This window comes from Macaca nemestrina, chromosome X (genome assembly GCF_043159975.1).
Source record: "Macaca nemestrina isolate mMacNem1 chromosome X, mMacNem.hap1, whole genome shotgun sequence".
Taxonomy (NCBI): Eukaryota; Metazoa; Chordata; class Mammalia; order Primates; family Cercopithecidae; genus Macaca; species Macaca nemestrina.
The window spans coordinates 44076048-44100066 of NC_092145.1; the positions used below are offsets into that span (position 1 = coordinate 44076048).

General features: G+C 41.9%; 1 protein-coding gene across 11 annotated transcripts in view; it reads left to right on the top strand.

Moving 5' to 3' along the window:
* Positions 1-7980, top strand: part of LOC105490477 (doublecortin) — a 125440-nt gene extending 117460 nt beyond the window's left edge. For 7 of the 11 annotated variants that reach the window (XM_011756159.3, XM_011756163.3, XM_011756161.3 and 4 more), the window contains one exon: positions 8-7980. In XM_011756159.3, the coding sequence (XP_011754461.1) occupies positions 8-64 (57 nt within the window). In that variant the 3' untranslated portion in view covers positions 65-7980. The remainder of the gene's footprint in view (positions 1-7) is intronic. The other 4 variants (XM_011756156.3, XM_011756160.3, XM_011756158.3 and 1 more) reach the window with 1 other exon arrangement.
* The last annotated feature ends 16039 nt before the right edge of the window (positions 7981-24019 follow it).

Below are 24019 nucleotides of genomic sequence, written 5' to 3' on the forward strand. Positions count from 1 at the left end.
CTTATAGGACCTGTACCTGCCTCTGTCCTTGGATGACTCGGACTCGCTTGGCGATTCCATGTAAAGGAAGGGAGAGTGCTCAGAGTCCAGAGTACAACTCCAAACCTATCATTGTAGTAGGGTACTTCTGCTCAAGTGTCCAACAGGGCAATTGGTGCTTTCAAGTTTTTATTTTGTTGTTGTTGTTATTTTGAAAAAAACACTCTAATATGTTCGGTTTATTTTCCTGTGATTTCTCCTCTGGGCCACTGATCCACAGTTACCAATTATGAGAGATAGATTGATAACCATCTTTTGGGGCAACCTTCCAGGGATACAAAATGTGCTAGTCCATGGCCTTTCAATGGAAAGCTTAGGTGCCTGCGTTATTTTTGCCCTGTCTCATTTTGCCCATACAGTCTTCCTTCTGTAGAGGGCTGTTTACATACACAGCACTTAAAATGTTTGTGTGGGGGAAAAAACTCATTGGCAGATCCAAGAATGACTTTGTCAAAACACAAGTGCCCCTTTTCTCTGGATCTCAAGAATGGTGAATGACCCTGGAAGGACAGCAAGGCAGCTCCCCAGCCTCACTCTTCACTCCTGATTGAGGCCCGGGTTTGTTGTCCAGCACCAATTCTGGCTGTCAATGGGGAGAAATAACCAGCAACTTATAATTGTGACACCAGATGCTTAGGATCCTGGTGCTGGGTTAGCTAAGAGAATAGGCAGAATTGGAAAATACTGCAGACATTTTGGAAGAGTTTATAAAGCACAGTGAATTCCTGTTCAATCTCTCCACTGAGGCAATTTGGAATCAATAAGCAATTGATAAGAGTTTGGAGTAAGGGACTTCATATACCTGATTCCTCTAGGAGGCTGTCTAACATACCACATGATTACATGAACTGTATGGTATCCATCTATCTCTGTTCTATTGAATGCCTTGTTAACAGCCAACACTGAAAACACTGTGAGAATTTGTTTTCAGGTCTGACACCTTTCAGTCTCTTTTTATAGCAAGAAATCAATATCCTTTTTATAAAAACTCATGTCTGTATTTCAGGAGCAAACTCTTCAGGCTCCTTTTTTATAAACTGGTGATTTTTCTTTTGTCTAAAAAACACATGAAGAAAATTTACCAAAAAAAAGCAGAAGAATAATGTAGTTTAGAAATTATGCTGTCACTGCCAAACAGTAACCTCCAGGAGAAAACAAAATGAATAGCAGAGGCCAATTCAATAGAATCAGTTTTTTGATAGCTTTTTAGCAGTTATGCTTGCATTAATAATTTCAATGTGGACCAGACATTCTAATTATATTTTAAATGAAATGTTACAGCATATTTTAAGCAACTCTTTTTATCTATAATCCTAATATTTCATACTGAAGACACAGAAATCTTTCACTTGTCTTTAACATTAGAAAGGATTTCTCTTTACTAAGGACTGATCATTTGAAACAGTTTTCAGTCTTTTGAGATACAGGTTTATAATACTGCTTTTTTTTTTCTGTAATTGTAGCCCATAATGGCAAAGACAACTAAATTTAAGTGAAGGTCATGCATGCCAATTCTGTGTTTGCTTTTAGCAGATATGAAGATTTCCTTATTTCTTTGTAATTGTGCAGATATTTTGAAAGGCACAGCATTCAAAGCCAAGCTGCTGTTTGGCTACTGAATGGTTTGCAGTTGTTCCTCCACTCTAAATGGAATGAGCTTGCTGTGTGTGTGTGTGGTGGTGGTGGGAGGGGGTGGTACATGTGTGTATATGTGTGCATCTGCAGTTGCTTCAAAATTAGGAAATACTACAGGACATCCCTGTAATGGATTGGTGGCAACTTGGTGGCACTGCTGATGTGCACTGTGTAGGGGGAACCTAGTGGTGGTAGGGGTAGCTTAGATGCTCCTAGACAAGTTTCAGATGTCTGTAGCTACCAGAAACATTTTTGTTTCAGGAGAAGTGAGATGATGGTACTACTGGTTTCTGGTGAAATTGGTCATTGAAGAACCCCAAATGATGAGGATCTCTTTTTGCCCCTCTCCTTTATTTGTAGACCCATTCAAAACCATTAATAAATTCACTTTACTCAGTCCCTATTTCTTTCTAGAAGCTCAGGGTTTTCTTAGTGCCTCCCAGAACATTTTGTAGTTAATTGGGAAAAAGTGATACTTGGATTAGGGGGTGTGGGCATAAAGAATGGTGGGAGGCCTGATTTTAAACTTCAGGCCAAAGCCCCCCAGTGACTCCACCCATAGTCTCACTTTAGGTCTCATTTAGTCCAACACCTTTATTTTAAGATGAGGAAATGGAGGCTGGTAAAGAGCAGGACCAGAGGAAGAATCCAGATTTCCTTATGCTTGGGCCTCACACTAGCTCTCTGAGCATTTCTTTGATTGCGGTATATGTACTACTAGAAAATACTAAATAGACATATTTTCTTTAGGATAACCTTGGAACCAACAATCTTCAATAACAGTAGTACATTTTCCATCTTACTTTTAATTGAGTATAAGGAAATGTTTCTTTATGGCCATTTTGGAGGGGGCAAGGGATGGGGCTTGGCATAGTCCAAAATTCGTCTCCAATAATTAATTGCATTTTAAATTGGCCCACTTTCAAGGCAAATTTTTTTGTGTGTCTGTAACTGAGCTCCTCCACCCCTGTCATTCACTCCCGATTTTACCCAATCCAATTTTACCACTCAAGTTCTAGTGTGTTAATTTCTGCACAGTCAGCAAAATCAAGTCAGCAAGCATTTGCCACCACTCCCTATACTTCTCCCTCCCTTTTATACACACACACACGCACACACACACACACACACACAAAATCCATCTCTTGCTTGTTCCTACCTCCTGATTTTTCTTCCCTACAGAAATAGAAATAGGGACAAAGAAGGGGAAAATGTATATATTGGGGCTGGGCTGAACAACTAACTTCATAAGTAGTGTTAACTAGGGGTAATTTGAGAGAAAAGTTCCTTTTCTCTTCACTGTTTTGGAAAGGATAGCCATTAGCATGACTGCTTTGTGTCCTTATGGACTTTAGTATTAGCCTAGATTGAATCATAGTGTTTTCTAGCTGGAAGGAACCTTAAGATCACATCATCTACTCCTCTACTCCAAATTTCTCATTCTTCAGGCCAGGAAACTGAGACACAGAGGTAAAGTAATTTCCCCAAGGTCACACAGCTGGCTGGGGCAAGATTGGGATTAGAACCCACACCTCCTGGCTCTTATTCTAGGGCCTTTTCCCCCTAAGCAGTATTGCCTTCCACTAGGCCCCTGAGAGTTATTTCCCAGGGTCATGTTGCATCTTGGAGCCACATGCTGCTGCCCTGATGTCGGTGGGAAATCCACCCAGCAACCTAATACAACCCCTTTTCCCTGCATTCACATGGTTCCCATCCACATGGGTTGCAGATGTCCTTGAAGAGAGTGAGGCATTGAGGGCCAATAGGAGCAATGGGGTCCCTGGCCTTGTCCATCTGATTCAGGAGATCACTGCTCCATCTTGAGGAGCCCTCTGAATAGGCCCCCCTGAATGCTTGCCTTGCCCAAATGGAATGGAGGAAGACTGATTTTCACTGTCAGTTCACCTTGTGTCATCTCATAATGGTTGGTCTTTCCAGGCTGAGGGAAATGTTTCTTGTTTCCAGAGTAGAGAAAGAAAGAGTGGAACAATAGCTTTGTTCATCCTAACTTTCTGAGATGGCTTTTCAACATTTTAAAAAACTAGTGTGGCTACCATTCACTGGCAATGATTTCTTTTAGAATATAGGGGTGAGATGAGCTAGAGAAAATAACCTGGTCTTGCTGTGGTTGCCCTCATCCACAATGTTCCCAAAGCCATCCTGCTCTGATGAGGACAGTTTCCAAGTATAAGCAAGGGGCTTTGTGACAAAAATGTACCCTGGTTGATGTTAAATATTGGCTCCTGTGTTTGCACCAAAATAGCAAGCTGTGTACTCTATACACTCTTCCCATCTTCTTGTGTACACTGCTACTGTGGCCTTCCACAGCAGAAACCAGGGCAAAAGGGTAAAAAACATGTGGTTTTCCTTGCTGCAAGGCTCTTCCTGGGGATTAAGGGGGTATTTATTAGTGCAGTTTTAGAGTCCTCCTTCTGGGCTTATCCCACTCCTCAGGTACTTCTCTTTCCTTCCTCCTCCTCCTCCCCAGTCACAAGTAACCAAGGAACCTGAAAGTGGATGTGTAGCTATTTGAAGAAGGCAAGGAACCCTGAGATTCTTCTTTGAATCGTCTAGTCCAAGTCCTAGACCAGTGATCGGTGCTTACCTCAAACAAAATTTTGTCTGTGTTCCTAATCCCTTCAATACTCTGGGTACAGATGCTCCCAATCACCCTGCACATTTGATTCTAAATGACTTTTATTTTTTAAAAATCCATATCCCTAGGACAGGAGAACAGGATGCCTATATCCCCAAAATGAGCTCCAGGACACTCATGGGAATGTTCCCAAAGATCAACCCACCTCAGAAACATCTGTGCCAAGAGACTTCCCCAGATAGAAACACTGGGACAGTGTGGTTTGAACAACTTATTTTATGGTGGTCCAGTTTGCTATGGAAATAAAGGGCATTGGTTTTTTTAAAAGGTGACTGGAACCTGTCCTTGGACGCATAGGGCCACTTGGATCCATTTCCAGGCCTTACTCATGTATTGCCTTCACTGAATCAAGGGCTTTGACTTTAAGTCCCAGACTGGTCTCCTAAGGGAACCATAAGTGTTTTGGAGTTCATCTGGGGTGGAGCATGAGAATGCTGCCCCATCTATCCCTTCAGGAAAAGGTGCCTTCCCTCCCTTTCTCCTAAAGGCTGGTCCCCAGAATTTGTTTTCATCTCTAAAAGTCTAGTATGGTCTTTACACCCAGCCTCTTAGTGTTGCTTTCTGCCTTGTTCCTTTGTTAAGGATCTACGCAGACCTCCCACTTTGGCTTAGCTAGAGTGACATTGGCTATAATTTGACAAGACTAACTTTCTTTTTTTTTTTTTTTTAACAGAGTCTCCCTCTGTCACCTAGGCTGGAGTACAGTGGCACAATCTTGTCTCACTGCAATCTTCACCCTTCACCTCCCAGGTTGAAGTAATTCTCCTGCCTCAGTCTCCCGAGTAGCTGGGATTACAGGCACATGCCACCAAATCTGGCTTTTTAAAAAATTTTCAGTAGAGATGGGGTTTCACCATGTTGGCCAGACTGGTCTTGAACTCCTGGCCTCAAATCATCTGCCCACCTTGGCCTCCGAAGGTGCTGGGATTACAGGCATGAGCCACCATGCCCAGCCAACAAGACTAATTTTTTATCACTTGGTTTATTGGCTTCAACATCTTCTGGAATCAGAGGTGATTTTTTCTTACCTTGGTTGCCTGAGACTAGGGGAGTACAGAATTCCAGTTGGGAATTAAGGCGTCTTTCTGCTCCTGATCAGAAGGGCAGGTTAGTTGGGAGAGGTCAGATGGCACAACAGAAGTCACCTTGTAAGTAAGGCAAAGACTTGAAGGCATTAGCATTTCTCATTACTAGGTCAATAACCTGAGGGAATCAATGGCTTTTTGCCACTCTACCTCTTGTGTGTCTCTTTAACTTTTCTTCCTCTGTCTGGTTTCCTCTATTCTCAGTTTATACTCTATGTTATCATTCTCTCTTTCCACAATATAAACATCCATCCTTTGTCCTGTGCAATTCTCTCTCTCCCCTTATTATATTTATTTGTACTTTTTCCTTCCTCCCTATCGAGACACTGGGCATGTGCCTCTTCTTAGCCTGTGATTTTGCCTTGGGACTGCTGATAAATTATTTCCGGATTCAATCAGCCCTGGTCCTACCCCAGTCCAATCAGAAGTATGTTGGTGGGAATCAACCTGATCCTGGCCCTTTCTTCTTCTCCATTCTTAATCCCTCTCCGCAGATCTTTACAAGCAGTTTCCTTATAGCTCATGTATCTTTAGGTCTTTGCCTTCCAAGCACTGTACAGAATACTTTGTGTTTCCTTTTTGTCTGCCATTTTGTGGAGCAGTGAAGCGTGCTCAGAGGCATAATCAGCTGAAGAGAAAAATCCAGCCATGGATTTATATCAGCTAAATACTAATAATTGATTTTGTTTGATTTGCCCATAATTTTTAAAGCTGCAATATAATATAATGAGGGACCACAGGTAATTTCTCCTGTCATTTGTTTCGGCTAGATGGGGGTGGGGGAGTAATTGCTTAAAGTTTTACCATTACACATTAAACTCTCTATAAATAATCTTGTTTGGGGCTTGCTGTTGAGTTTTTTTAACTAAACTGGTAGGCAATTGGAGTTGATTTAAATGAAAAGATTATTTAACAAATCTATACTATAAAAAGAGACATTCGCTTAATTGAAATGTATTTTTTCCTTCTATTACTAGAGTCGCCTAAACATTTACTCTTGACACCAACTGTTCATGATACTGAATAGACAGTCCATATAAGAGAAATTAGTGGACCTAAAGAAGCCAGCTTGTAGGTGTTAATTTATTAAACAGAGTGCAAAGCCCTTGGAAACGTCACTGCTTTGCAATACCATATGGAATGCCAAAATTCACAATGACTTTTCTTTATAAGTTATCCGAAAGGGGTTTGAACAAGTAAGAGGTTATGCCAAAATGTCTCCAATGTATGGTCCTGTAATATATTGCAGCTTGAAGCCAATGATCCCTTATGACTTGTATACAACTAATGCATGTTTTGATTGAATTTTGCATTTCCCATGTGTGGTAAGTTCTTTAAAATGTTTTTGATCACCTTTTTGTGCCATTAAACTTGTACAGAAAATGCTTTTATGGCCATTTTCAAAGGGAGAAAGTTTAAAATGGAAACAGCCCACCCTTTCTGCCCTATAGCTGTAGTTAGAATTGAGTAACTGTAGCAAAACAGCTGTAATTGGTGGTTGTAGTGTTAGAGGTGTTAGCTTGCTAGTGACTAGCTTTGGAGAGTAAATGCATGGTATTGTACATCGCATTTCTTAAATAACTCATTTTAACCTCTGAAAAGAATATATTCTTCTTTGTAGTCCTTTTTCCCACCCCCCTTGCCCTCTCCCTCTCCCTGCTCCCAGGTGTCTTACAGTTGTAAATATCTGATTTGAGGCCTAATAATTCTAGCCAAGTAAAGTCAGCAAACAACAAACAAATCAAAATGTGGGGAAAAGGCATTTCTCAACCATCTCTCAGTAGTTATTAATCATTTCTTAAGGAATGGCATTGTGATCAAAGACTCAACTGTACGTAAAAATCAGTGGTAAATTGGGGTTGTATTTGGCCATTTGATTACATTTCAGGATTGAACAGTTTTCAGAATCACACGTAATCCAAAGACAGTAGGTAGTGATGTCTCTTATCCCTGCAGCTGTTTTGAGGTACTTAGAGACCTCAGAAGACTCTGCTTGACGGATGACCAATAATTATTTGAAAAAAAAGAAAAAATGAGAGAAATACAATAGATATTTAAGAATTATAGCCACCTATTTAGAATAGTTATAGCCAGAAAAAAAAACAAGCGCATGAGTTCAAATGCATTACTATCAGTGTCCCAGGCAATACCTAATCTACTCTGAGATTGTGATTCAAAAGCAGTATTTCAAGAGGCATTCTCCTTTTTGGTTTGCTGACCCCACTTGGACTGGTAGGTTTGGTGAGGCCCCCATAAATCAGCTGGAGCAGACCCTTTTCATCTCCTGTGCCTGCAACATCCCTCTTCCCCTACCCCCTCCACAATTCAGTGAGGGCTTTCTTGGGTCAGAGGACTTCAAGGTTGTCTAGAGAAGTTCGCCATGTGTGTAAGGTGCTGTGAACTGTGAGTGCTGAAGATTCGCAGCATTCAATACCAGGCAGCCAAAGAGCTGCTCTTGCAATCATTTTGGCTCTCAAGCTCTGTTCTTCATCGCATTCTCATTTCTGTGTACATTTGCAAGATGTGTGTAATGTCATTTTCCAAAAATAAAATTTGATTTCAATATTTCTGACTGACATTCTTTTTTTAAAAAACAAAAACAAAAAACATTGAACCAATAATCATATAACCACAAAATGTCCAAGCTGGCAGGAAACTTAGACATTATTTTGTCCAACCTCTTAATTTTATACATGAGGAAGCTGAGAGTTAATGTATGGTAGAAACACCATAATTATCGGTACAGCACATTTACAAAAAATAAGATCTCAGATCTCCCTCTAGAGTTGAACAGGAATAAAGTGACCTCCTTTTATGCATAAGATGCTTTGGCTAATGTCAGCCTGTGTCATCAGGTGGTGACTTCTAGTACCAAGTTTTCAGAGGCCCAAGAAAGACTCCATGTCTTCCAAAATACCTCTACCTGTTGCTTGCAATTTCTTTAACAGTGTGGCTATTCTTCTTCACACTGTTCTACACTCTCTACTCTTCACACTGTTCTACACTCTCTGCGAGAAGAAACACATAACTATCATATTTACCCTCAGACACAAATGACTGTTGTTTCTCAGATCAGGTTTTAATGGGATAAAGAACACAAAGCACTGGGTTTGGGAAGAGGTTGACGGAGAGGGAAGGAGAAAAGGACGTGAAAAACAGGAGGCTGAGGCTGGGTGCGGTGGCTCACACCTGTAATCCCAGCACTTTGGGAGGCCAAGGCAAGCAGATCATCTGATGTCAGGAGTTTGAGACCAGCCTGGCCATCATGGTGAAACCCCATCTCTACTAAAAATACAAAAATTAGCTGGGTGTGGTGGCACACACCTGTAATCTCAGCTACTTGGGAGGCTGAGGCAGGAGAATCACTTGAACCCGGGAGGCAGAGGTTGCAGTGAGCCGAGTCGGTGCCACTGCACACCAGCCCGGGTGACAGAGCGAGACTCCATCTCAAAACAAACAAACAAACAAACAAACACAAGAGGCTGAGATTCTAAGAAACAGTTTGAGCAACATCACAATTATGTGAGGGCCAACTCTGCAGCTCTCAGCTGACCTGTGTTCAGAGAAGCAATGATGTCAGCTTCCCCTAGGCACTCCCAAGGACCAAGATGATTATGGATTCTTCATCTAAGCAGTATTTTACCAACTGGCTCCATGACCATCACACTGGTGGAGACAAAGAAAGTAGATGGAAATGGGACTTCTTGGTGTTTCTAATCCAAAGAAAAGTTGGATACAAGAATCAGACTGGCTAGGCCTCTTGCTGACAGATTTATCCCCATTACCATCAGGTTCTCCTTGTCCCTGATTACTCATGATGTCCTTTTCATCTACCTTGGTCTATCCTGAAGTCCCCTGCAAGTAAAATCTTTCTAAAAGATCATTTTGGTCACAAAAGGACAAATACCATAAGATTCTGCTCATATGAAGTAACTAATATAGTGAAAATCATAAAAGCAGAAAGTAGAAAGGTGGTTACCAAGAGCTTGGGGAGGGTAAAGGGAGAAGTAGTATTTAGTGAGTATAGAGTTTTAGTGTTGCAGGATGGAAAAGTTCTAGAGATCTGTTGCACAACAATGTGAATATACTTGACACAACTGAACTGTACACTTAAAAATGGTGAAGATGGTAAATTTAATGTTATGTTTTTTACTACAATAAAAATCATTGCGATTGTCTCATTTCTCTGATCATTAAACCAAGTCCAACTCCTCTTCATGGTTTTCATTAAGACGTCTCTACAGCACTATGTTCTAGGTACCCTGCCAATTGCTAGGCTTTGGACCTAGGCCTCCAGGACTTCCAGCCTAGTGAAGACAGACCTGTAAATAAATGAGTCCAGTGCAAAGGAGCAAGTGCTGTGGGAACACCAGTGATAGAATAATGATTGCTCCAGGATGATGAGGTTCAGAAAAACTTCATGGAGCTGGCAGCATTTGAAGACAGATTAAGAGTTTTCCAGGTGGGCAGTGAGCAATCTAAATAGAGGCAATAGCATGAAAGGTGTCCCAAAAAGCAAGAGTCTCTCCGAGAACTGATGATTACCTGAGGTGGCAAAGTTACAGAGCCAATACGCATGGTTCTGGCAGGAAAACACAAGTGCAGTAGTCTGAGAATTACAATTTGGGTGGTTTAGATCAGTGGTTCCCAAATGCTGGTACAGCAGCCAATGGTAGTCTGTAATAAAGTTTTCACCAGGCTGTGGTATAAAGAGAAAACTAAGGACAATGTAGTATGCTTTCTTCATAGAAGTAAATGTACTTCATTTAAATAACTATCTTTAGTTTTGAGATCATAACATTTTACTTTTGGTTATTAAAAATGTCCTTCCTTATATGAAGTTTTGGTCATGGTAGAAGATAGGTATGTATTTGTTTTTGAATGTCCTAACTAGGCAAAATTTAAAGTGACTAATCCTAGGAGGGGCCTCAAATAAAATCTATATTTCTTTATTTTCTTTTTTTAATTCTCATAATCTGTGAGGTTAATAAGTTTAGCAAGCACTGGTTTAGACTAAAAGAAATGGGGAAATGGAGAAACCACTAGGGGTTGAGTTATAAGAAAAAAGGTGTTTGGTATTTGAAGGAAGTTCCTCCTGAAAGCATTCAGTTCTCTCTCCATCTCCCTTTTCTCTTCCCTCAGCTTTGCCTCTTCCCTTCTTCAGCCTCTCTTCCTTTGTCCTCCCCTGGTCCACACAGTGTGAGCAGTGCTTCAGCTCCACCTAGGAACTTGTCAGAAATGCACATCCTTGACCACACACACCACTGCCCCACCCACATATACTGGATCAGAAACTCTGCGGGTAGTGTTCAGCAATTCTCATGTTAACAAGCTCTCCATGAGGCATCTGAGACCCTCTCTAGTTTGATAACCCCCTGCTCTTGTGAATTCCACTTCCTTTTCAGTGAGGACTCAGTGAGAATTTAAGCAGCATATATGATCTCTTTTGCCATTTGGGTTAGAGTTTGCATCTCTCCCAGGAGAAAAAAAAGATGCAAGAGATTGTTTATTTCAGTAAGGTCTCTATATACTTAGTTTCTGTAGAGAAAGACAGCCTTTTCAAGCTTGAGAAGAAACTTGTACCAGTAAAGACACTCTGGAAAGGGTCTTCACAGCTGTTGCAAGCTGTCCAGATAGAGACAAAAGCAGATTCCGAATTAAGGCCAGAGCAGTGGTGGTAGAGAGGAGGAATAAGAGTGAAAAGTTGTCCATATAGAATTGTCAGAATCTGATGTACAGATTGGATGTAGGGAGGAAATGGGAAGAAGAGAAAGCCCTGACTTGAGCAACTCGGTCTGAGCGTCCCCTGTTCCCAGACCTGGGCCTCTGCTCTGGACAGCCCAGTAGCTTCTCATGCACCTCCTCCCCTGACTTCAGCTGTCGCTATGCAATGCTCATTCACACTTCACTCTTGCTGACAGAGCCTACCCTTCTTTCCCTGCCTAGAAAAATACCCTCTGAATGCCCTTCCACATTCTCTCCACCTGTCTAAATCTCAGATGTTGCCATAAACCTACCAGCAATGGAACTTAGGGCATATTTATAAGAAAAACAAACCCAAACATGGAGAAAAACTGGCAACTTTCTATCCTGAACTTTCCAGGGCAGTCCTGATCTTATGTAAATTATATAATTTTTTTTCTTTTCCAAATAAAGATGACTTGTTAAGCATATAACTATATATATAATTTATATAAATACACAAATCAGAAAACACCCCTTTTCAGGCCACGCATCCACACTGAGGGCTTGGAAAATAGGATTCCTTTCAGGGAGAGGCTTTCTCCAGGTTTCCTTGTCAGCTTGTTTGGAACCCCTCTCCTGGATTCCATTGCCAGTGTGGGGCAGGTGTTGCACCCTCCATTTCTAATATCCCCTTTTCGATACCCAAGAAGGTCTTTCAGATCATCTGATTATATCAAGCTTGAATGCTTCAGAGAGAGAGAGGCTGGACTAAGCAGATAATTTAATTTCTCTTTGAATCCCAGAGGTGCTGATTCTCTCCAGTCAAGAAGACTTGGCTTGATTTGTTGTAATCCCTCTTCCTTTTCCCCACTGGCACAGCCCCGGATGATTTAAAAAATATTTACCCTAATGGAGAGAGGGGTAAGTCCCAGAATTCTGAATTAGGTATCACTATTTACTATCCTTGGTAATGAACAAGTGCATATAGAATTGCAGAATTTCAAAGGTGGAAGGGCCTTTATCAATCACTTACCTAACGTTTCACAAAGTTCTCTGGGGATGTGAGTCACTTCAGGTACTTGCTACAAATACAACTTCAGGGACCCCATCCCAGTTCCACTTCATTAGAGTCTCCAGGACAATGGCCTGGGAAGCTGCATATTTAACAAGAGCCTCAGTGAATCTTTCATCTGCAAAGCTTACAGAGCTTTCCAAACTTTGTTGTGGATAGAATCACGTGGGGATCTTGCCAAAATGCAGAGTCTGATTTGGAGATTTGGTGTGGGGCCCAGACTCTGTGTTTTTAACAAGCTGCCCACTGGTACTTCATGCCCCTGGTCTGTGGACCACACTTTAAAATAGCAAAACACTAAGTTCAAGTTCCTCATTGTTCATAAAAAGAGTAAACTGAGACCCAGGGAAGGAAAGGAAGTTTCTCACATTCAGACCCTTGGTCAGAGGCAGAGATGGGCTTCCATGGGCCAGTACTGTTTCCATATGACCAGGCAGCCCATCACCAGCAGGCGTTAAAAGCAATCCAGCTGCAATGGTACTGTTTCTAATCAAAGGCTAATTGGAAAAAAATGATGCTTCCTGAAAGAGAAGCAGCCTTGGCTTGTCTCAGTAATGAGTGGGCACACTGGCAGAAAAAAAAAAAAAAAGACAAAGGGTGGGGGGAGGGAACAGAATTTATGTTTCGTTTTAATTGAAGAAATGAGACTAAGGTCCCCTTACAAGGGGCCGGCAGGGGGTGGGGAGCGTGTAGGGACATGTCCTCCTACCTCATTCAGGAGAAAAACATAAACTAAACAAACAAAATCTATCCCCCAAAGCATTAAGGAAGTGCTATGATAGAGGTTTTGTAAGGAGCTGAGAGAGCCCAGAGGAGGGGCAGTCTAACTGCTAGGGTGGGGTGATGAAGGCTGCTAGATATTGGACTTGGTATAATAAAGCATGATGAAGAATGAGCTAAGAATTATCCTGCCTAGAATAAATCTTTATTTTAATGCTTCCCTTCAAGCACAAGCTTCACTGAGGAGGTGAAACTTGAGCTGAGGCTTAAATAAGTTGGAGTTTGTTAGGCAAAGAGGGGAGGCGCAGAGGGGAAGAGGGAAGAACAAGAGCCTTCCAGTCAGAAAAACCATATGAACAAAGTTAAAGAGGTATGATCCATGCCCAACGTGTCTGCAGATCAGAAAGGCTTCTAGTGAGGTAGAAGAGCCTAAGATGTAGAGTGTGGGGGAGTGAATGGCATGTAGACAATGTTGGAAAGGCAAAATAGGATTCATTTTTTGACGCATATGCGACATACTATGTGCCAGGTGCTGTGCTAGGCTCTAGGAGATAAATAGACATTGCCCTTCACCTCACAGAGCTCCAAATATAGCTAAGGTAGACTGTAATTATACACAGTATGCCCAGTGCTGTGACATGAAGCAGCATAGAATGGCCCCATGGCACACCTAATTCAACCTGAGGGATGTTAAGAAAGCCTTCCCAGAGGAAGTGACATATTAAGTGAACTTTTTTTTTTTTTTTTGAGACAGAGTCTCGCTTTGTTGCCCAGGCTGGAGTGCAGTGGCGCCATCTCGGCTCACTGCAAGCTCCGCCTCCCGGGTTCACGCCATTCTCCTGCCTCAGCCTCCGAGTAGCTGGGACTACACGCGCCTGCCACCAAGCCCGGCTAATTTTTTGTATTTTTAGTAGAGACGGGGTTTCACCGTGTTAGCCAGGATGGTCTCGATCTCCTGACCTCGTGATCCGCCTGCCTCGGCGTCCCAAAGTGCTGGGATTACAGGCGTGAGCCACCGCGCCCAGCCCATATTAACTGAACTTAAAGGTGAGTAAAAGTTAGCTGTTCCAGATAAGGGTAAATGAATATGTGAAGGCCCTGAAAAAAGCAGGACTGTTTGTTGAAGCAACTGAAAGTCCAATGTGGTTGAAGTATGGAGTGTTATGGTGGAGAGGTGGTGAGAGATGACATGAGAGAGAAAGACAGAGGCCACAACATGGGGTCTTTTAGCCACATTAAGAAGCTTGAATTTCCCCCGAAGAGCACTCAGTGAGTCATTAAAGAGTTTTAAGCAGGAGAGTGTGATGAGCAGATAAAAGTTGTAAATAGATCACTCTTGCTGCAACCTTGTGGAGACTGGACCGGAGGGACACAAGAACAAGAGATAAGTCATGCATTTGGGGCTGGTGTCATGATGGACTTTGGTTGGGCATGCTTTGCTCTGGCTGAAAAGTCCAGACCCAGTGGAAGGACTTACCAATAGTTGAGCTCTCCTGTGGTGTGCCAGGCACCACACAAACTTTCTCCTGAACAAACTTCACCAAACCCCAGCAGAATGGGGTGGGGTTATCCTCATGTTTTCAGACAGGAAATGGGAGCTTGGAGAGGTGAAGTGATCTGTCAACTGTTGAACAGCAAGAAAGTGATGGTCTGACAGTCTTTACACTAGACCAACTTGCCTCTGCAAAAATTTTGATATGTCTAAGTCCTGCCATTATGGCTCCCATAAAATTAGAGGTTAGCCTGTAATCCCAGCACTTTGGGAGGCTGAGACAGGCGGATCACAAGGTCAGGAGATCGAGACCATCCTGGCTAATATGGTGAAACCCCGTCTCTACTAAAAAATACAAAAAACTAGCCAGGCGAGGTGGCGGGCGCCTGTAGTCCCAGCTACTCGGGAGGCTGAGGCAGGAGAATGGTGTGAACCCGGGAGGCGGAGCTTGCAGTGAGCTGAGATCCGGTCACTGCACTCCAGCCTGGGCAACAGAGCGAGACTCCGTCTCAAAAAAAAAAAAATTAGAGTTTAGCCTCTTCCCTAACTGGAACAGCAAAGGGGTTACAAATAGATTTGAGGCTGCTATCTGAAGATTCTGTTGTCTGAAAAGGTAGATTGCATACGTATGGAGAAAGCAACAAGAAAGTTGTAGGCGTTAAAGAGGTTACTTAGAAAGGGGTCCGTTCTCTGTAGAAGCAGCTTGGAGCTAATAGTGTAAAGAAAAAGTGGTGCCCCAAAAGCTTTGGAGGGGCTCTGGAGGAGCATCACCAGCGGGGCTGGAACTCAAGAACATTGATTCCAAAGGACTTGGAGAAATCATCTAATCTGGGCCCTGGCATATGAGCATCATTCTTGCTGGATTTGTTCTTCATTTTAGCACATTTTTCCTGTCTTTAAAAATGTGGGCTAGTGCATGTTCTCACTAATTAGTGGGAGTTGAACAATGAGAACAAATGGACACAGAGAAGAGAATATCACACACCCGGGCCTGTCGGGGGCAGTGGGGGTCAAGGGAGGGAGAGCATTAGGAGAAATACCTAATGTAAATGACGAGTTGATGGGTGCAGCAAACCAACACAGCACATGTATACTTATGTAACAAACCTGCACGTTGTGCACATGTACCCCAGAAGTTAAAGTATAATTTTAAAAAATGTGAGCTGGTGTTGGTGTTTCCACTATACACAAAAAAGTAAGCGTGAGAGATAATGCATGTGATAATTAGTTTGGTTTCACTGATTTCACAGTTCCACAATGTATACACATTTCAAAACTTATTATACACCATAAATATATACAACTTGTATTTTACCAATTAAAACTATTTTAAATGTAGGCTAGAGCACCATAAGACACAATCAACAGACTGAACAGGTAACCTATGGAATGAGAGAAATATTTATGAACCATATATTAGATAAGGGATTAATATCCAGAACATATAAAGAATTCTGAAATCCAGTAACAAAACAAATAATCTTATCACAAATGGGCAAACAACTTGAACAGACGTTTCTCCAAAGTAGATATAAAAATGGCCAACAAGTACATGAAAAGATGTTCAACATCCATAGTCATTAGGAAAATGCAAATCAAAAACCAAATGAGATATTAGCTTATATCCATTAGGAAAGCTATTATCAAAAAAAGTGTTTGATAGCACAATAGAGTGACTATAGTCAATAATAACTGTACATTTAAAAGTAACTAAGAGTATAATTCTATTGTTTGTAACACAAAGGATAAATGCTTGAGGAGATGGATACCCTATTTACCCTGATGTGATTATTATGCATTGCATGCATGCATCAAAACATCTCATGTACCCCGTAAATATATATACCTACTATGTACCTACAAAAATTAAAATTAAAAATTTAAAAACAACAGAAAATAGGAAATGTTGATAAGCATATAGAGAAATTGGAACCTTTGTGCACTGTTGGTGGGAATGTAAAATGGTGCAGCTGCTATAGAAAATAGTATGGTGGTTCCTCAAGAAATCAAAAATAGAATTAGCATATGATTCAGCAATCTCACTTCTGGGTATACATCCTAAAGAACTGAAAGTAAGATCTCGAAGAGATATTTGTACCACCATGCTTATTGCAACATTATTCACAATAGCCAAAAGGTGGAATCAACCCAAGTGTTTATTGACAGATGAATGGGTAAACAAAATGTAATATATACATGCAATGGAATATTATTCAGCCTTTTAAAGGAAGGAATTTCTGACACATGCCTCAACATGGACGAAACTTGAGGTCATTATGCTAAGTGAAATAAGCCGGTCACAAAAAGACAAATACTATATATTCTATATATATAAGGTATTTAAAGTAGTAAAACTCATAGAAACAGAAAGTAGAGTGGCAGCTACCAGAGGCAGAGGGGAGGGGAAAATGTGGAGTTATTTAATGAATACAGTGTTTCAGTTTTGCAAAACGAAAAAGTTCTGCAGATCTGTTTCACAATAACGTGAATACACTTAACATTACTGAACTGTATACTTAAAAAGTTAAGACAGTAAATTTTATCTTATGTGTATTTTATCACCATTAAATTAAAATTTTATTTAAAATTGTAGGCTAGGATCAATGTTCCTGGAAATCCCTTTTCTCTCCAGAAGCCTCAGGCCCCCTCTCCCTTAAGTTTTCCTGAGCTCTCCCCCTAAGCCTCCTGCAGAAAGCTTTTTCAGTCAATGGGAAGAGTGAGAATGATTCTCTAACCAGGCTCCTTCAAACCTCCTTCCTCACTCTCTAGCCTGCAGGGCCCCTCCTTCTTTGCTTATACCCAATGGATATTCTTAGTTTATTTTGCGTGTGTTCACGGAATGTGCGTTCTCAGAGGTACTGGATGAAGGCTGTCAATGAGAAGGAAAAAGGTGTGGACAGCTTGTTCCAGCTCTGTAAGTTATAAGGAGCTCTGTGCTTGTCTGGCAATAGCATAGCTTTGTAGATTTTAGGCAAGCCTGTGCTTCCTCTGAAACGTTCTTTCACTGCAGGTACAAAAACACAGTAAACCGCGATCCAAAAAAAACCTGTCCACTCGTGAATGGTGCTTTGTAAGCCAGTTAATGTATAACACTTTAGAAAGCTGGGCAGGGAGCATGTTTGCTTTTCCAACAGGAACCACATCAGGGGTGTCAGATGCCAATAATCCCAGGATTCTGTGGTCACAGGCTTTGAATCTGCAGCCAAACTTTGGCATCCAGACGTGGAGGCCAGTAATTTCCAACCTTTTCACCACCAAGGATCCCTTTTATTATTTTTCCCCCTGTAGCCCCCACATTTGGAAAAATTTTTATCTAGCAAAGCTGCATTTATTATGGAATAATTCATTTTCCCAATTTTTTACTCACTCAGGGCTTCTGATCCACATGAGCTAACCACACCAAAGCTAATATAATTTCAGTCAAAAGCAAAGAAACATGATATTGTACTTAGCTCTCTGTGGCTTTGTCTTGGCTGAATGTACAATTTCTATGATTTTTTTAATATTGAAAAATAGCTTAAGGGTATCATTTCCTGCCTTTAGAGACCCCCAGATTGAGACCTGCCAGCAGAAGGTAGTGGGACATTGACAGGATGACTGTCAGCTTAAGAAGCTCCAGAGCCCGTGAACCACAAGTAGAAGAGAATCTGTTGATCAGGAGGCCTCCCTATTTCATTTCACTAACTTCAGTTTATTTCTCGTCTGTAAACGGAATGGTGAAATAAATGGTTCCCAAAACAAGAATAACAAATGTTTACCAAGCACCTGGGTAAACAGTTTTTATTCTTGTTTTGGGTAACATCTCTTTCATCCTGGTACAGTGACAAGACAACTCTCAGACATAGGGATCTGCCTCCCCCAAGGCTGATCCAAATATTCTCCCCAAATCTAAGGTATACTCCCTATGGATCAGGGATCTTGTATGAGAAGGTGTCTTAGAGGCTCATCTAAGCCAAATGTCTCCTACCACACTGAATACAAATTGGAAATGTCTACTTGTCTTTTTATGCTACTAGACTGGAAGCCCCTTGAAGTTGAGGATCTTGTCTGATTTTTCTTGGCACCTCTGCATACCACAAGTGCAGGATGGTGCCTGACAATCAACAAGTGCTAGTGAAATACATGACAGTGAGTTCATCAAATAAATAGTTGAATTACTGGGAACAGAAACTAGACTGTGATGTGAGCTTGTTGAGGGAAGACAGCGTCTTATTTGTGTCTGGGTTTCCAGTGTCCCACAAAGGGTGACCACTCAACAAGTGCCTGAGTGAATGAATAAATGGATGAGTCATTATCAAAGAGTTGGCTGTATACCCAGGGGTGACCCATAGAACAGCTATTACAGGCACACGAGTCAGAAGCAACAGGTAAAACTCTTTCCTCACCATTTATTTTTGTAAGTTGTCATCCAGCAGTGCTCTGTCTCTGGCTAATAGTTGGCCACCATATCTCCTTCTGCAAGAGTCCGTGTAACTCCCTCTTTTCTCCCTACCTCACCACCCTCCCACCTTGCCATTGTTTGCATACATAAGTCCACACGCACTAGTCCTATAAAACAACATGGGTTGGAACCCTGGCACCCCATTTTGGGAAAGTTGCTGACCCCTGCTCTAAAAGAAGCTCAGAAAGGCCTGAGAATGAATGCAGCCTAGACATGTCTCTCTCTGTGGTGTCACTGGATGCGATTTAAGCAGAGGCATTCCTGCAGTTGTTACACCCAGGCAAGTGTGGGGAATGAAACAGTTGTCTGTGACTGATTTAAACTGTGGTTTTTGACAACTGTGCCCGGGATTGAGGTGTCCCATCTGTTAATTTTAGTGTTCAAGGGAGGTGTGAACATGGCTCCAATAGCAGCAGCTACAATTCTATGAGGTCCATGACAACTCAAGAAAAGTTTCTCTCCCCAAACCAAGCTGGGCATTTTCTCTGCATCTAAATGCTGTTTAATTAATACAATTATTTCTGGTAGGATCCTGGAATACAGGAACAAGATAGGGAGAATATGGAGGGGGCAGTGAGGGGAATGGAGGGAAGCCTCTTTTCAAATATTTAAGAAACAAGCAAGACTATCTTTAAGCAAAGGTCATGAAAAGGTCCCCGTCTCAAATTCCTGTCCCTACCCTATCCTCACCCCATCACCATCCCCCTTTAAGCCTAAAGTCTCATGGCAACCCTTGTTTCTAGCAAAGGCATTGCAGGCTCCCATTCTAATTTGAACATTATTAAGACATTATCAAACCATTAACGTTTACTGTGAATTTGTCTAATCAGGTTTGTGCTAGTAACATGATGGAGCCCTAAGAAAAAGTGACATGGTTTGGTTGGAGGAAGGAAAGAGAACTAGTTAGTGAGAGAAAAAGATCCTTCCTAAAGAAGGTGGTTCTGGGTGAGACTCTGCCGGTGACAGAAAGTGAGGGCGCTGTGTGCAGAAGGGCAAGATGGAGCTATTGAAATCCAAAGAGAAGGGAGGGTGGACAATGGAGGTGAAGGAACCCTAGGCACACAATTTCGTCATTGGTGGGCCCTTGTTCACGATTTCCATTTCAGAGGATCTTGGCACGAAAGAAGTTTCAATTATATTACCCACCCCCAGTGGCAGCCTTCCCAGCTGCCCCAGTCAACTAATCCATGACTGTCTCTACAGCTATATTTGTCTAGGCAGGCTCTTGTGTCTACACATACCAGCTTGCAGAACTCACGTAAACTCCTAACTCCTCTACATTTAGGCTCTACCCAGTCTGATCTCCCGCTATTTGCCAACATGAACTCTTAAGCCCGGCCCCACCAGTCTTCTTCACTGTTCTTCCCTGAAGGCAATGCCAACACACACTACATTTCCCTGACTCGAGACCTTAAGATCTATAGATCGCTCTACCCTATACCCCAAATACCTGCTTTGTCTAAAAGCACTATTATCCTTTCAGGCCCAGCTCAAGTCTCTCCTATTCCATAAAAATTTCCCCTGGAAACCCTCCAGAGGAGCCTTTTTATCTGGGTAAAATTGTCATACCAATCTTGGAAGTATTTGTGGATGCCCCATTACAGAGACTGTCCATCTCTTTTGGATGGGGTATCTCAGGATTAGAAGCTTATAGAGAGGGAGAAAAGTAATGAAGGAAGCAAGGAAGTAGCTCACTAAGAATATCTCCAGATCCCAAACTTGGGTCCGCCCAGCTAACCATGGCGGTATGGCACAATGAAAGTAACCAGGCTTTGTCATCATCAGAAAACTTTGGTTTGAATCTATTTTGCCACTGAGACATCCATCTTACTATTGTGAAAGCTAAGCAAGACAATATATAGGAAGCACATTGTACATGATGGGTGTTCAGTCTAAATTAGCCAAATCAGAAGTGCTAAGGAAGAGTTTGCTTCCTGTGCTTGGAATATCAGCTTATTTGATGGCGGTGTGCCTGTGTTAATTCTTTAAACCTGTCACTCCCAGTGCGTTCCAGCAGTCCAAAACTCCCATCACTCTTTAACCCTTTCCTTTGGTACCTGCTTAAAGGATCCAAGATTTATCCAGACATCAGGGTAGGAGCAAACCTCAGGGTGGGAGTAGACCTCTTATGTACATGAAGTGGGTGTCAGGTCTACACTCTCTGGGGTTTTGTTTTCTCACTGTCTGGGGAATGTAATGTGTTCTATTATCTTTTCCCACTCCCATCCCTTAGCTACTCCTCACTACCTTTCGTATTATCAAAGCCTTCAAGGTTCAGTTCAATTCTTTCATCTCATGAATCCTCTGCCCATGATATATCATTTGTAATACATCTTGCAAATATTCACACTTAACTCTACTACAAACTGGGTTGTACAGAATGGGAATGTTTCACTTCTGTTTCTCTTTCCTCCCACAAGGAGAATGGAAGCCATCTGAGAGCTAGGGACAATTACGTCTTTTTTCTTTTCTGCATCCTTGCGTTCCTTCAGGAAGTAAGCACTATGCTAAGCACTAGGGATACAGAGATCAACTTGACATAGTCTCTGCCCTCAAAATGAGACAAACACCTCAAATAAAGATTTAAAAGGAGTGCTCTGCCATTTGAGGTTGCTGGCCAGGGGAGGGTATTCAAGGTAGAGAAAAGGGCATATGGAAAGGTCTAGAGAAAGAAAAAGGCATGCCATGTTCTGGGGATGATTAGAGTGCAGTATAGTGGGAGCTTGACCACATGACAGGAAATAAGGCTGGAAGTGGAGTAAGGCCACCTCTAAAGGGCCTGGAAGCAATGTGGAGCCAAGGGAGGTTTCTCTATCAAAGCAGTTATCACATTTTATATCAACTACTGGTTCACTTTTCAGTTTACCTTACAACAGTGCTTCTCAACTGGGTGTGTTTTTGCCTACCAGGAGACATTGGCCATGTGTGTAGACATTTTTGGTTGTCACAACTTGGAGGAAAGATGTTACTGCCTTCTAGGGGTACAGGCCAGGGATGTTGCTAAACACTGTACAATGCACAGAACAGCCCCCACCCCAACACACATAACAAAGAATTATTCAATCCCCAATGTCAACAGTACTGTGGTTAAGCAACCCTGTCCTACAAGAACACTTTTTGTTCCTTGAGGGCAGGAACTGTGTCTCCAAGGCCGAGCAGGTTCTTAGATATTGTGAGTGCTTGAGTGATTAATAAATATTGAGTGAATGAAAGGGTGGCTGATGTAAGATCCTTTTCAGGGAAAAGTATGTGTCTAAATAAGTACTGCTCTGTTTAGTTACCCTCTTTCTCAACACATGTCCTGTATGTCTCTCTCCACCTATTAGAATATAGCTCCATGGGGGCAGAGACTCTAGCTTGTCCACTGTTGTCTCACTAGCAATGAGGTGAATGACTAGCAAATATTAGGTGCTCATAAATGTTTTTTGAATGAATGAATGATAGACTTGAAGGTTAAGCTTGGGGAAGCCAGGATTTGAAGTAGGTGGGACTTGTCCTTCTTCCCTGTTATGATGCAGAAAGGGGAGACTGACCTCTCTGAAAATCTTCTGTACTGAATTCCCCAAAACCCATGGGGTGGCAGAGAGTGATGTCTTTTGGACCATGACTTCTAATTTTTAGATGTTTAATTTTGGTGTGTTTTGGTATGGATTTCTTTGAGTTTATTCTGTTTCAGGTCACTAAGCTTCTTGAATTTTTAGGTTTATGTCATGGCAAATTTGGAAAATTCATAGCCAGTACGTCTTCAAATATATTTTAGCCCCACACTCCTTACTTGTTTCTTCCAGAACTCCAATGATACACATGTTAGCACTTTTGTTATTGTCTTACAGCTAGCTCCCTGGGTCCCTGTTCACTTTTTTTCGGTCATTTTCTCTTTTTTTTTTTTTTCATGTTGGGTAAACGTTACAAACCTATCTTCAAGTTCACTGATTATACCCTCTGTTATCTCTACCACTGAGCCCATTCAGTGAGTATTTTTTATTTCAGTTATTGTGTTTTTAAGTTCTATAATTTCCCTTTGGTTCTTGTTAACATTTTCTATTTCTTTGCTGAGATTATCCAGTTTTTCCTTTGTTTCCAGAGAATTAGTAATTGCTTGTTGAAACCAACTAGCCCTGCCTCACATCACCTTGTTCAGTCTCTTTGCTGCTAGCTGGTAGTGGAGACTCAGCTCACTGCCAAGCTGAACCTGCTCTGATGGGGGAATAAGAGGACTAACTGTTTCTGCCAGGCAGGGGATAGAATATCAGCTCTCCACTCAGCCCCACTGAAATCCCAGAGGAGTGGTATGCAGTTGTGCCATTGATGTTTAGTTGGAATAGAGTGAGTATTGCCAAAAAAGGTTTTCTATTGTTAGGTAACCTTTTCCCCAGTCCTGTGGCTACAATGAACAGGCTTTACTTGGAACACTTTTTTTCATCTGTGCTTGTGGGACGTTTCAGGTTGGAGTCTTCTACAACATCCTATCTGAGATATGTGGGAGGAAAAAAGAAAACCCAGAGTATTCAAAGTTGTGTTGTTTCTCAGGTCCTTAGGTGCTTGGGTTGTCTGCCTTCTTCTTCCTATATTTCAGCCTTCTTATGTTTTTTTGTTGTATTATAGCCAGCATTTTTTAGTTGTAAGAGGGAGGACTGGGAATGAGGGTGGGGAATGGGACTCCTCTGTCTCAGCCAGAACTGGATGTCTGAGCCATGCATTTTAACCTTACTTCTTATTTCAGGCATCTGGATCAGGCCAGCCACCACCTGCTAGCAGAGGCTTAGGGATGTGTATGTAATAATCAGACTGGTGGTCAACTGAGATGTCTTACATTTCTGTTCACATGAAAGTTTTCATAGTGCTTTCCTATCCATGATTTTATTTGATCCTCATGACAGCCCAATGAGAAAAGTACTATTGTTATTATCTTCATTTCACACATGAGGAAACTGACACACCCAGAAATTAATTATCTCCAAGGTGTCAAAGCTGGCATTTGAGCCCAGGTCTCCAGGCTGTAATTTAGTTCTCCATCCATTGTACACTTTCTGAATGGCCACCAGCCTGATTTGCTTCTCACCAGCCTCTCTTTTGTCAATGGGCACCAGAGTTTTCCAGCATGCCTTCTGCCTCTGGGTTCCACCCTCTCTTGCTCTATATCTGATCTATGGAGCAGCAGTCCAGTCCATCAGTCAGCAGGGATTTACCAATG